Source organism: Aphelocoma coerulescens, chromosome 3 (genome assembly GCF_041296385.1).
Source record: "Aphelocoma coerulescens isolate FSJ_1873_10779 chromosome 3, UR_Acoe_1.0, whole genome shotgun sequence".
Lineage (NCBI taxonomy): Eukaryota > Metazoa > Chordata > Aves > Passeriformes > Corvidae > Aphelocoma > Aphelocoma coerulescens.
In genome coordinates, this window is record NC_091016.1 from 13,776,297 (window position 1) to 13,790,511 (window position 14,215).

The 14,215-nt window shown below is 36.2% G+C and overlaps 1 protein-coding gene across 8 annotated transcripts in view; it reads left to right on the top strand.

The window, feature by feature from the left end:
- Positions 1–14,215, top strand: part of WDPCP (WD repeat containing planar cell polarity effector) — a 155,815-nt gene that overhangs the window by 55,290 nt on the left and 86,310 nt on the right. For all 8 annotated transcript variants that reach the window (XR_011149651.1, XM_069009099.1, XM_069009100.1 and 5 more), the window contains exons 8-10: positions 4,392–4,506; positions 7,700–7,833; positions 12,135–12,326. Coding sequence is in view for 7 of the 8 variants with exons in the window: in XM_069009099.1 (XP_068865200.1) it covers positions 4,392–4,506; positions 7,700–7,833; positions 12,135–12,326 (441 nt within the window). In the remaining variant the exon portion in view is untranslated. The remainder of the gene's footprint in view (positions 1–4,391; positions 4,507–7,699; positions 7,834–12,134; positions 12,327–14,215) is intronic.

Genomic DNA, 14,215 nt, shown 5'->3' on the forward strand with positions numbered 1-14,215 from the left:
TAAACACATGCCAACATTGTCCTACATTTTATTGTATAAAAGCCAAGCACTAGCTATGAATCATATCTGTTACCTGCTAATGAAAAAGATTTATGTATACTTTGCTAACTTGTTTTGATTTCATTTAGTTGTATTTGTGTTGCAATTTATGTATGTATATAAATAGTTTTTCTATTGCCATTGTCAACATACTTAGAACTGGATTCTGAATTGAGGTCCACAGCAATATTTTCTGGCTTGTTCTATCAGCTACAATGCCCATTAGCAAACTGATTTAGCAAGACACATGGTGACATAACACATTTGATACCAAAACCAAGACATTCTGTCTAGAATACATGAGAAGCCAGCACTCATCCCCAATTACCAAGAGGAACACTGCCCTCATATTAAATTCTTTTGGTTGCTTTTGATCACTACCATTAATGTGTTGTGTGGTTTTAGATATTTGGAGCTAGAAGTACAAATGCATTGATTATTGTGAAACAGTAACGTGTAACAACAATAACTTCGTCTGTAATAAGGCATGCAACACCATAATTACGGTGGGGTGGCTAAGAAAGCAATCTGGAATGAAGAGGTGGGGAAAAACCCTGGGAACCTGCTTGAACAAGAATTGCTTTGCAATTCTCTTCTCCTTTTGCATATTCCTTTGTCAGTTGGACTCTCTAAGGGAAAACAGTTTGCAGCAATATTTTTTACAGGCATATTTTCCTTCTCTTCCAATTTCAATCAGATAGAAGCAAATCCTGGCTTTGCTCCACAGGTATCTTTTTAGGTAGAAGGGCTGATAAGCAGCTGAGCTGCATGAATGAAGAGTCAAGGGCTCAGGCTTCTGAGGATAAAGGGATCCACTTAAGTAGATGCTTAAGTTGTACTAAAGTCCATAAGTCATGAACCTGTACTTAAGTCCTTTGCTTAATAAAAACTAACTCAAATACGTATTGGAGCACTTTGCTATTGGGGAAGGGCTAAGTCTTTCCCTGAGAATCCTCTGCTGCTTATGTCTTTCTTGATCAGTAGAGAACAACTTTTTGCATATAAAATACATAATCCCTTCTACCAAAGTCTTCACATTGAACTCCTCGATAACAGAGAAATTAAGTGTCCCTTCCTTCCCAGCATGTAAAATGACCAGGTGTCCAAGCATTTTACTCGAACTGCATTCAAGTACAAAGTTTCTGCCTTATTCTTCCAATAGGTATGAAGTCATGTTTTCATATTTTATTTAGGAACACCTTGTGACTGTTTAAGCTCTGGAGATAACTCTTTGATTTTATTTTTCCCATCACAGTACTTCAATCTGAAAAATTTATGATGTGTTCCATCATTGTGAATTTCTTTCCCTAATTTAGTATCTGTTAGATGGAATGATGTAGTGCCTTGTGTAAATAATGCCTCTTATATTGGCTTTTATTCCTTAGCACTGATGGGCTGTTCCCTTTGGAATTGGATCACTGTGTATCGGTGTTCAAGCCAAGTTTGCAATCTTCCCTATTTGCTTTATATTCATTCTTGCTTGTGATTGGACTGCTCCCATCCACCAAAATATGAGTTTAACTAGTCAAGCTTATGTGTAACAGCACCTAAATCTTATTATCATGGAACAGTCTTTGCACAGACTACACAGAATGTAGCAAATTGAAATAGTGGGTTCAATTTGAGCACATAAAGATTTTCTCTTTTATGGAATATTTTTGATGAAAGATAGCACAGAATCATAGAATCATTTAGGGTTGAAAAACCATGTAAGAGTGAGTCCAGCTGTTAACCTAATGCTCCCAAGTTTATCACTAAAACACACCCTTAAGTTCTACATCTACATGTCTTTAATACTTCCAGGGGTAGTGACTCTGTCACTGCCCTGCTTTCTTTAAGTATCTGCTTGTACTTCATGGTAAACTCTAAGAACTAATTTTTAAAAAACCTCAGTTCTAATCCAAAGATTTTTAAAGGGAGATGGATAAAATCCTAACCTTACATGGCCATATAGTTTTTAAGGTCTCTGATTAACTTTTTAAATTTAGACTCTGAAGTTCCTAGAAGGATGAACTTAAACCTATGGACCAACCACACTAAGTTATTATAACAAAAATTGCTTAAATTACAATTTAAGATTTTCCCAAGTGTCTCAAACTTCTGAGGAGAATAATGGGAAAGAATGTTTTGCTGTAAAATGAAAGAAGGAGGGAGCACAATGGGAGAAACAATAAAAGTCATGGAAATGATTCTACTTTTACCTACTATCTGTGGTTCTGGCATGCCATAGTGATATGTAGAGATCTATACAAGACTGAAAATCCATAGCACTGGTTTAATGACCAGTTTCATAGATGCAAAGCAAAGCACACCCATTAGCACAACATTTTATATGTATATAAATGTCTTGTCATGAAACACTGGAGAGGTTTTCATTGATTTCTATTATAGCTCTGTAACAGGTGTGATTTATGCCATTACCAGGAAATTAATACATAGTCATAAAGTGAATTTACACCCTGACTGCACCATCCCTCTTGTTGGCACATAACACTGAAAGATTGGGGGTGTTTTACTCTCCCCTATCAGGCTGATATCCCTTCCATAATTTAGAACTGAGATTTCTAGAGTATTTATGTAATTTTGCTTGATTGTTCCCTACATCATCATTTGGCAGCTCCTGGGTTTCAACCCTCACTTTTTCCAGCAGGTTTTTCGGACAGTTATAGCCAACTGTAGTCAAACCTTGCTGGACTTCATGTTGCCAAGTTGGAAATAAATTGTGATTTTATCTAATCTAACTTCAACATAAGGCCAAATTGAAGTTTTGAAAGATGGTAATAAAAGCTGCATGAGTGTAAGCGTGTCTAACATTTTTACTAGGACAAAACCTTAAAGGACATCCATCCTGACAGGGAATATTGAAACATTGACTATATGTATCTGTCAAATAAATGTATGATTAGACTTTGGCAGGATGGGAACTGATCATTTGTTCTTAGAAATTAATTCCACATTGCAGATTTTTTTTGTTTCTGTTTCACACATTACTAGACTTTATTTTTAAAAAATGTTGGTTAAAGGTGTTAGAGCAAGAAGGTAATTTCTTTAACACTTGTTCTATTCCTTGGAGAGCACAGAGGTATAGTAATATAGCAAAATATGTAAAACTGAGAGTTTCCATAACTGAATTATCAGGAGCAGAGCATTGCACAAGGGGTATGCCCAAATAGATCACTACATTCCTGTTCCTCATACTTTTTATTTATTATACAGTCCAGTGGATTTCACTGCAAGAAAGTTCTAAAGATTATATTGCAACCGTGTTTGTCTCACAGCTCCAGCACAGAACAAAGGGGAATATTTTCTGCCAAATTCTCCTACAAGAGCAAGTGTTTCTTTAGTAGTTAAGTTTTTTAAAAGCACAGAGATTTCTTTAAAAATTGAATGTTAGGTAGAAGTAAGAGCTGGAGCGCCAGATTCCTGGCCTTTGGTGGGCCCTCTGGACTTGTCTGCAATGGTCTTTCCACTGAGAATTCCTTTTATGGGCTTTATTTTCTGAATTCCTTTGCTGTAGTAGTTGCATTCAGAAAATGACTAATGGTTTAATTATGCAAAAATAAATGTTTTTCATAACTCCTCCCGCTGAGCATTCTCTCTCTCATAGAAGATATTGCATAAGAAGGAGCTGATAAATACTGTAACTTAGTATTCAAGATTATATGTCATTTAATTTAAATTAATTAGGCATGAATATTCAATTAATTTTGAAATAACCCTCTGACTGTTCTGTCCAATAGTTTAAATTCTTTCTTTCTAAGAGAGACATCTATAACATTGTGTCAAGGAGTGAATGGATTTATTGGGAGCTCACAGCTATCTCTGTGGTAGGGCACAATTATTTAATTTAAACAATATATGAATGACCAGAAATAACAAGGATAGCAAAAAGGTGCTGGTTTTAATCTGTGATAATAATATAGAATTATATTAAACCCTACTTTATATGTTTTTACATGCAGACTATGCAGTTACTTTATACAGAAAAAATCAGGTCCGTGGATGATAGAGTGAGTGATCAGTGTAATTCATTCCCTCATTCAGAACAGAATTTTGATCTCTGTTTTTAACAAACTAATTCAGTACATTTTATGTAACGTTTGGGAACTTAGCTGCTTCTTCCAGAGTTCAGCAATTGTAGTTCTTGTGCCCTTATAATTCGGTGTCATGTTGCATCTCTCATTGAAAAAGCTTTCAAAGTCATTATAAGACATCTTCACGTCAATGATAATTCATTTTTGTAATTTTGAAAATCAGATTACTACGTGATGGACGGCTGCTAATATGTACCTTAGAATGTTTCACTTTATTAATGATTTCTGATGCCTTGTTTTCTCGCTCTTTGGATTCAGCTCCTCTTTCACTCAGGTGCTTTGGTGTCCCTAAGCCTTTCTGGGCCACAGCTGGAGAAAGTGGTGATTGACAGGACCCTGGTGGGGAAGCTCATCTCCGACACCATCAGTGATGGTAATTACAGCCATGTGCAAATCAATTGCCTACATTAACAATAGAGTAGAGAAACAGTATGTCAACAGGTAGACTAATTATTGCCACTGGGGACTTGCAAACACAACAAGTAATTGCATGTAATGCTATAGTTACAACCCTCAGGACTAAGAACACTTTAAGAATAATATTTAACATCAAAGTTTTCAGGCTTGTCAAATGCTGCATGGGTTTCTAAAATTCCATTTCTTACACATTGTAACCGCTGTGAACATGCCATTTGAACTTGTCATGTTTATTTCGTAAGTGGGAGAATGGGACAGAACCAAACATTAGCCAATTGAATAATTACATGGGATAAAGCTGTTATTAAAAAAGGCTGGATAACATTAGTTATGTGGAGGTGTTCTCATTCAGTTTCTTGATACCCAGAATCTCACTACTGTTATTAACTAGTGACTGCTAAAAATTAGGTTTTCATTTAATGCAGAAGAAAACTTACAAAAACATCCTTTTTTCCACAGCTGTATGATATGACTCATATCATTGAGAAATCAACTGGTATCTTGGCTTCTGCACAAGCAGGAGTATGAAATTTTGGTGTGAGCTGTATTACATGTGCACTACCTTCCAAATTCTTTAAGAGTAGACTCACATTACATCCTTCTAGTAAGAATATGAGCTTAATTCTGGTTTGATCTTTAATGATTTGTTTTTCTCTCTACCCAGGCATCAATTGTATATTGGCCTAGTTTTTTAAGAAACTACAATACTGTGTCCCTCTGATCTTATCAATATATTGTAGTTTAGTCTTGAAAATTAACATTAATATAACTATGTTAGTAGAATCTTTATTTATAAAAAAATGTAACCCTGACCTCATTTTTTGTTAACTAATTACACAGAGAGCACAGAACATGTTTACTATCGTCTTCTTTTTTTCACTCTTCACCTTAATTACTGGACTACTAATTCCATCTAGATTTTTTTGCCCTCTGTTTCTGGAGGGAGGATTTCCTACTTTCAGATAGGAAAAAAATTAGAAAAGCATGGAGTCTAATGTTATATCCAAATCAAAGTAGTTTGCAGAAATTATTTGGAGTACTTTGTCTTTAAAAAATAATAAAAAAATAAATTATATGTATCATGCCTTACCTTGGCTTAATATGTCATAGAAATGCAAATATTTGTTTAGGAAATACTGCTAACTAAAAAAGCTTACAACTAAAGCAACAATAAAGCAACAAATATGTTTTGCTACATTTAGACCACTGTATTTATTACATAAATAATATTATGTAATGTTTTGTCCTTATTTTCACTTATTCAAGATTTTCTTAAACCTCCATGTTTGCTAATACCCAGGTCTGAAGGTGAAATAAAATTGCCTCTGTTCAGTAAAAGCAAACCACTCAATAACTTTCATTGCAATACAGTTTTTATTGTCATGAACAATAAAAGAAGGTGCTTTTGTTATCCACACAAATAGTGCTCAAAATACAAATTTTTATACTGAACTATCCTTACATGAGAAACATGAGATAATGTTGTCCTAGAGGAAATTAATTTTAATTCAACAAAATAGCACATCTTTCCAAATCTGACTTCAAATTACATTTGTGATTGTAAAGTTGCCCAAGAGAAATTCTACATTTAGTACAAGAAGCCTGTATAAAACGAATAGTTCTTACTTCAGAAATGGATAAGGGCTACAATCTGCCAGAATTACTTATGAAATGTTGTAATTCTCATTCGGAGTAGCATGTCCTCTTAACATTTGGAATAAAGGTCAGACTGTGTGCACAAAATACAGAATTACTACTGCTTTTATAATCCTCCTGCGTCTAAGAAAGTCCTCCTGATTCTTATTATTTATAGGCAAAATTTAATCAGCATCTGAGGTGTGCTGCAGCTCATCTTTAACATAAACTATGTCTGTGAGGACATCAAAATATTTTAACTGTGTACATACATATTGAGGGTACCATATTCAGTGGTTTTCAATTTTCATGTGTGTGCAGGATCTCAGTTCTAGCTTCTGAATCATCTTATCAGATGCTTTATCACTTTTTTTTTTCCCCCAAAAAAGCTAGTGTTGATGTTACATTTCAAAGGCAATTATTTGGCTCTAAACTCTACCCTTTAGCATTTTCATACCAGCTACTTCAGAGTTGTGCCAGGACATGACTGCTGGAAAATGCAAGTGGTTATAAATCAGACTAAAGAAAAGCAAAGCTGAGTAGCCAGTTTTCCATGCTTATATGTAAGACTAAACTGTCAGTCTACTTAAGGATATGTAAAATTTATTTAAGAATCTGGGATATTAGTAATAAATGCTTTTTTTTCCAGTTTGTTTTTCAGAGGTTATTCCACAGAGTTTGGTTTGTTTGTTTCTAAATCTAGTTCCACTTTAATTGGCATTTTCCTCTTAGGAGAGATTTCTGAGTTTAGTCTGAGCACAGCTTTCTAGCTTTATTTTAAACCAGCAGTGATTCTTCAGTGATCTGGTACTACTTACCCTGATGACTCACTTCATACTCAGACATCTCTTCAAGTGTGGGTGCTGCTTGAATAACTGGGTAACACTTGGGAAAAACCCTAGATACTATTTTCTAAGTAGTTTTTATTGTCAGATTAGTTAATCACTTTTATGTTGAACTAATTTGGTCTAGCACCCCTGTATGACAACAGTGGGGATTCCACTGAGCTTTCCCAGACTTCAATGGAGTCTTTTCCATCTTGGTTGCTTATATTGTTTGGGTACCCCCATGTGAAGCTTTCAACGAATTCATAACCCCTTGGAAGCCTAATCCTGCATGTAACAGTCTCCTTGGTGTCTGCAGCAGCACCAGGAACCTTACAATGTCAAAATACCAGATACACCTCCAGTACTAATTTGCTTTTATTGCTCTTAAGACAAGCTAAGTTGTATGAGGTGCATTTCTGAAATACTGGTGGATGTAACCATAGGAAAAAGAAAATACTGAAGGCTGAGTACTGAGATGAAAATTAATGTGGAAGGGCATAAAATGTATATTTGAATGTAGTGGCAATTTGATATGAGATATGTTTTAGGATATTGCAGGGCTTTCAGTGTAATATTTAAGACACTGTCTTGAAAACAATTGCTTTTTGCAGCATCTCAGTGGAGTGTTTGTTTTGTTCCTAGAGACAGGAGACAGGTATTACAGTGCTGACAATTTTTTTTTTTCAGCTGTTCTTACAGACAATTTCATCATCTTGTCATTTGAGGACCATAACCAACTCTGCTTTATTCAGTTTACAAAGACGATGGATTCTCCCGATGTAAACAAAAGACTGGAAAAACTCTCTTGTTTGGACTTTAAGGTATAGATGCCAATGGTGACTGTAAATATTGCAGGAACTATACATCATGAGTCACTGGTGTTCACTGATACTGTGTTGCAGCATAAATTGCAAACCTTTATATAATTGACCAGAGCAGCTCAAACTCTAAAAATGGCAATTACTGAAAAGTTGAAAAACATTACAATGGCATTCTGAGTTAAGGAGTTAAAATACTGTGCCAAGAGGGATCCAGATTTCTACTGTGTTTATTTTCAGGCTCAGACACACATTTGAGTTATCCCTCCTTGACAGATTACCTTGTGTCCATTGAGCAGCAATAAGTGACCCTTGGCACATTCTTGGCATCTAACAAGCATGAAGCAAAGTCTGTAACAGTAAACCTCAGTGTAAAAGATTGCAGTTTAATGTGTTTTACCCCTTGTTTGTTGTGGGCTGAAAACACACGCACGGTCAGTTACTGTGGCTCAGCTGATAGACACAAACACATGAAGCTCTGATAATTCAGTCATCTGTCTGAGCTCCAAGACTGTTGTAATTCTTGGCAGAAATCTTAATTTCCCTTCTAGTCACAGTAATGGTGTTGTTGGGAGTGTTGCTTTTAGAATTAAGCCACTGAGTAAGGAGTCAAGATATAGAAGCTGAGTTTCTCACCACTGGCCAACTGTGTGTGTGACCTTAGGCAAGTGACTTGGTGCCTCTGTGTCCCAATTGACTAGTTACCCAGTGAAGATTGAAATACTCCTTTTTTGCAGCACTTTTTGTGTGAGTGTGTCTTCACTACAATGACAGCAGCAGCTGAAAGGTAGCCTGGAGAGAGCTGAGCTGGCTTTAAGCTAGCCAGTCTGGAGCTCAGTGGAAATCAGCTCATCTCAAGATGAATTACATTGTGTCTTGTATGGATTGATCTGGGTAAACATAACTTATTTCAACCATAAACACTTTGGCATCAGGACACCACTTCCTTAGGTAGAAGTTGTAGGTGCGACAGCAATATGAAAAAATAATCAGCCAAAGCAATTAACTTTGAACAGTTGAAGTAGGGAAGGGGCTGCATCCAATTCACTGCAAGAATAAAGAAGGGTCAAGCCTTTTCCCAAGAAATGTAGAAAGATGTTGTGAGCAAAAGAGAGAGTTTGTATTTATTTCAGACTGGATAAACATTAAAGAAAACAATCTTATGCTAGCAAATATTTTCCCCTTGACAGCCCCTCAGTAATTTACTTCCTCACATAAGGGAGCTTGCATCTGCAAGGCAAGCTTTTTAAGGATGTGTTTAATTTAAGTTTTGCCATAATGTGTTTTAACTTGCTTGGTAGAAATACTTTCTGCTAGGATTAATATCTAATACATTTTCCAGGCTGTTTCAGTTCAGGGCCTCTTTTCAGCAATGGCTTGTGTTTGCAAGATTGATCCAACCTCTATAACGTGGATTTGAGACAGTTCACTGTTCACTGGGAACCGAGCTGATACATACTTTACTTTAAAATGCTGTGCCTTGTGCCTGGCCTGTGGCGTTCATTGCAGCTGTGCTTTAGGAGCGAGTGTGGTGTGTGGTGGGGCTTTCTTCTTAATAGCACTAAAGTTTAACGAAGAAGCTGTGGTGAGCTGCCTTTGTTATTGAAGTGTGAGGGCCACAGCTTCTGACTTAATGTTTAGAAAAACCAGAAGTATCTGCTGCACTCCTTAATAAGGTTGTTAAATTCAGTTCTTTGCTGACACAGCTGAGATTCTCAAAACACCTCCATGCTCAACGTTAACTTTGCTTTCTCTTGAAATCAGTGGGAATCGCTGTGGAACATTTCTTTGCTAGCCAAAAAAAAAGCATTTGCATTTTTTAATTGAATGTTCTTTTGTGTGAGGCTTGCTAGTTAGGCAGCTAAATATAATTTTTATTATCTTTGGAATTCCACCAGTGTGAGACTGCAGAAAGTATTATTCACTTCTGCAAAAATATTGTGTCAGCTCTCTGCATTGATTTAGAGTTCTTCATGGCTGATTTTGGTCAAATTTCAAAAGCTGAAAGATCACAGACATAGCACTAATGTCACTCTCAGTAGAAAAATAAGATTGTCCTCAATTGCAACTGTACAAACTTGTAATAGTATGTAACAATATGTAACAATAACAAATGTTATTGTTAAATGGGGGTTTAGGGAAAAAAATGATTCTTTAGAGTTGGGGTTTTGTTCAAGAGAAATTGAACGAAAAAGGTAGCATGCACTGGTATAGAACTAACACGGGATTAAAATCTGGAGCCAAGATTCAGGAAATTTGATTTTAGCTTTCATTTCTGCCTCTGACTTTTGGTGTAGCCTTGAGAAACGTAGTATTTGGGTTTACAGTCCCATTTCTAAAATGAGGGAAGTGTTTGTAATGGTATAATTAAATTTCTGTCATATTATCGTTGTAATGATAAGCAACCTCACATTGTTCAATGTCCAGGCTCATGGTGGGCAAAATTGGCAGCAGTGTTGGACTGCCAGAGTTCTGTCAATAATAAGAACAAGTCAACCATGCTTTCTTCCTCACAGATTGATATTTGTCCAAAAGTTGAGTTTTCACACAATGCATACCTAAATGAATGAATTAATCTCTCTTATCCTCTTCCTTTCTAATTGATACCACCTTGAATTTTGTTTGCACTTTGAAACAATAAAGGAAGACTTATTCTATAAATCACTAGTCTTGAAGACCAGCAAGAAAACAAACTATTATTATTTGCCTTTTCTGAGTGACATGAGTCCATGTTTGCGAGTGACATGTCTAATGCAAGACATTGAGGTTTACCAAAATTTGTGGCTGTTTTAACGCCTGAGATTGTTATGAACAGTTAACAGTACAGTACAGGACTAATTAATACGTGTGGAAGTATTTGTTCTTTTCCAGCCTAATCAAGGTGTTGTCACCAAATTAGCTATTAGTATATAGTTCTAATTCAAGTAGCAGCTACCTGCTGACTATTGTGTATGTTTTATCTTTACCCGTTAAAATATTTTGACAAGTAAAACACGGGATGTTCTGAAAATACTGACCTTTTGCAAGTTTTTCCTGTCTGTGTTTTTAATCCATTTCAATTTACTGAAGGAGACTGAACAAGGAGTTAAATGTTTACCATGAGAGAACAACATTGGTAATTACTTTGATTTCAGTTCCTTTTGATGTGTATTCATGGGATGAAGAGGTCAATAATATTATGACCATGCAAATAGAAGAGGGTTCTTTTTGACCATATAAAAAACAGCAAAGGATTATTAAAGCATTAACCTTGATTTTAATGGCCTTGGTTGAGAGCTGAGATCACAATTTGGATGAGCCTGATTATTTACTAAATACAATACATAAATGCAACGGGTTCTTAACACCCATTGCACTCTGGCATTATCGCATTACTGCCAGCCTTTGTTGCCTTCCAGACAGGAATATGAAAGCAATCTGTCATGTAGTGAGACTGGCTCCAGAAGCATTTCTCTGATAAGAAGACCCCCTGCCCTTTGCTAGTGTCTGGTCCAGTAGGCTTAGCCATGCGCTTAATCCCCAGAAAGTGGTTCGATTATTGCTGACCAGCAATGGCAAGATAGTTTTTTTTTCCCCTAGCTATCAACCTTCCATTAATTCCTTAAGCAGAAATGCGGTGCAATCTATATTTCCTTGGCATGTGTCACCCAGATGGTGCACTGCTCATGTTTTCAAATAACCATGCTCCAAATAACAGAGTTTGAATAATAAATTCCACAAATCCTTCCTGAGAAAGAGGCACAATTCTCAAGAGCTGCATAAACTTTACGCATGATGCTGTAGCTCATCCACATTATGCAGAAAAGTATATGTTCTTTTGCACAGCGGATGTTTGTGTTTCCATTCCTTAATTTTGGGAGGAAGAAAAAAGATATATGTTTGCTCAAATACTGTAGAATATATTTAATATTTGATTATGTCTTAAACACTAGCCTTAGCTCCGTGGTCAGCTTTGCAGAACTTGTCATTTAATATGGCTAAGCTTAAATCCTGTGTGGAGGTCGATGCTGTCAAGCAACCATGACTGTACATTTTGGTATTGATTGGAGTCATTGCAGTAAATTCCTTCTTAACTCATATTCCTTTCCATCCCAATCCCCTCCCCACAGATAAAAGAGTGAGCATGTCTTTCTGTCTGAGGAGATATTTTTCACGTTTACAGACAGCCTATATGAAGATATATGTACGCAGTGCTCTGCGTATATATACATTCTTTCTCACACATCCAAAGTAAATGCTCCCATTTGCTCCTACTATGCTATTTTATCACCTCCAATATTTCCTGAATTTTTTTCTTCCATCAGATTTCTTATGTTGATATACTTGGACCAGAAGGTAGAAGGATGAAACGTCACCTGGCAATAAACTCTATGCAAGATATGGTCATTTGCTGGTGGTCAGCAACTAGTGATGGAGCATGGCCTTGGTCTCCTATTTCCTGTCAGAGGGACAGAGCCAACCTATTGCTATTAGGCTGTGCACATGGCAAACTGGAGGTAAAGTGATGAACTCTCTTGTTACGTGATTTTTTTCAGGTTTGCTAAAGAAAGAACTATTCAACTTAAATGCATATTCAAGTAGATATAAAGAACAGATATTATTAAAACATAAGACAGGAAGATCAGCCATTCTGATCTTCAAAACAAAGGTTTGTTACTTAACAGAAAAGCCCCTTATTTACTGTGTTTACTATTTTCACATCAAAACTGTCAGCCTGAGAAGTGTAGCCAGTCTTTATCATGGAATAGCTTTGGTGCTGCTAGCACTGAAAATAAAAGTGTCAGAGTTCCACTAGAAAACTCTGAGTTAGCAGTTGTAACTGTTGCATGTAAGTCTGATGCAATTATTTTACATTGTCTGCAGTGTTAACTGATAGGCAATTTACATCTCTTTCAAGTGTTTTTCATAAAATATTGCCTATGCCCAGATGGTGTTTAAATTTTTGTTATGAGTATTGATCAAATCAGGGACTGATATTTTTCTCAAAGGAAAAGTTAAAACTCCCCATCTTCAGGTGGGAATATAAGCTATGAATTAGGACAAAGCTACAAGCTGACCCTGCTCCTGGCACTTGCCTAGCTTACCTTTGTAGGCAGATGTTTTCATTTCAGCTATTTAATTTTTGTTTCATCTATTTAAGAATATATTAATCCAATTTGTTTTGTTAGGTAGAAGTATAAAAATAAAGTTATCTGGGCATACTCTGAAAGATCTGGAGCCCAAATTTCAAATGTAAAAGCTTCTCTGGACTAACATCTTGTATAGATATTTCTGTATTTGGAATTTTATTTTCGGCTTATCTTTACCCACTTCTAATATGGACTAAAATGGCACTGACTCTGGGAGAAGAGCACAAACTCGAGGATGAGCTGTGCAATAGCTGTTCTGGATTAGTTATTGCAGACTATTTCCCTGTAGGGAAAACCCCTAAGTAAGACTTAAGAATAAGCTACTCTTACAAACAGCATCCTCCTCTCTTTAATTAGGGAAGATGTAAATGTTTTAATGTCTTGGAACTATTACTTTGATAACTAATATTCATTTAAGTGAGATCTTTTTCCCTTGGGATTTTCTACCTATTGAAAGCGAAGAGAAAAGATAGTTGAGACAGCTTTTCTTTTCTTATTTCTGTCATTAGTCACTGTAGAATTGAAGTTTAAATTACCTCCAGCTCTGCCTTCTTTACTTCTTTTCAATTGACCTCTCTCCACTTGCGGTCATCTTTGACTCATCTCTCTCCTCTGCCTGATCTACACCTGCAGTTCTCCATTCCCCCTGCAGCTATGCCAAATCACATAGAAAAAATTACTCTGGGAGCTAAAATGTGTGGCTGTTCTTTGTAAGCTTTTCCAGCCTAGTCTCTGTGCCAGTTATTATGAAACTTCATCCTACTAACATTTCAGACCTTATTTCCTACCATGACTTCTGTATGTCCAGGTTCTGACAATGACATTCCTGTGCCTTTTTTTTCCTTCCCACATTTTCCAGAAAGCTCCCTAATGCCAACATAGCAGTTTGTAGTCTCTATTTTTTATGTTTTTTAGAAACTCTTAAGAAATTCACAGAAACCACCCTATCAGCTTGAAGCTCTCTGTGTTTCATTTTATATGTTTTGGGAGATTTCCAAATCACAGCATTCCCCTGCATCTTTTAATACACCTTGTTTTGTCCTTTTCTGGTTTAAACTCTAGTATAGTCCCAAGCACATCACTGGTGCTTTAAACAATAGTGGTGATAAACATTCACTGAGGCTTTAGGTCTAAAGTCATAATCATTTTAGTTTGGTCCAAATTGTAACAGAAATATAAGAAAATTCTTTTTAAAAGCAGCACTGCCAAATTTGACTGTTCGGTTACTTTCCCCTTTCTGATTCTTTGCCTGTACT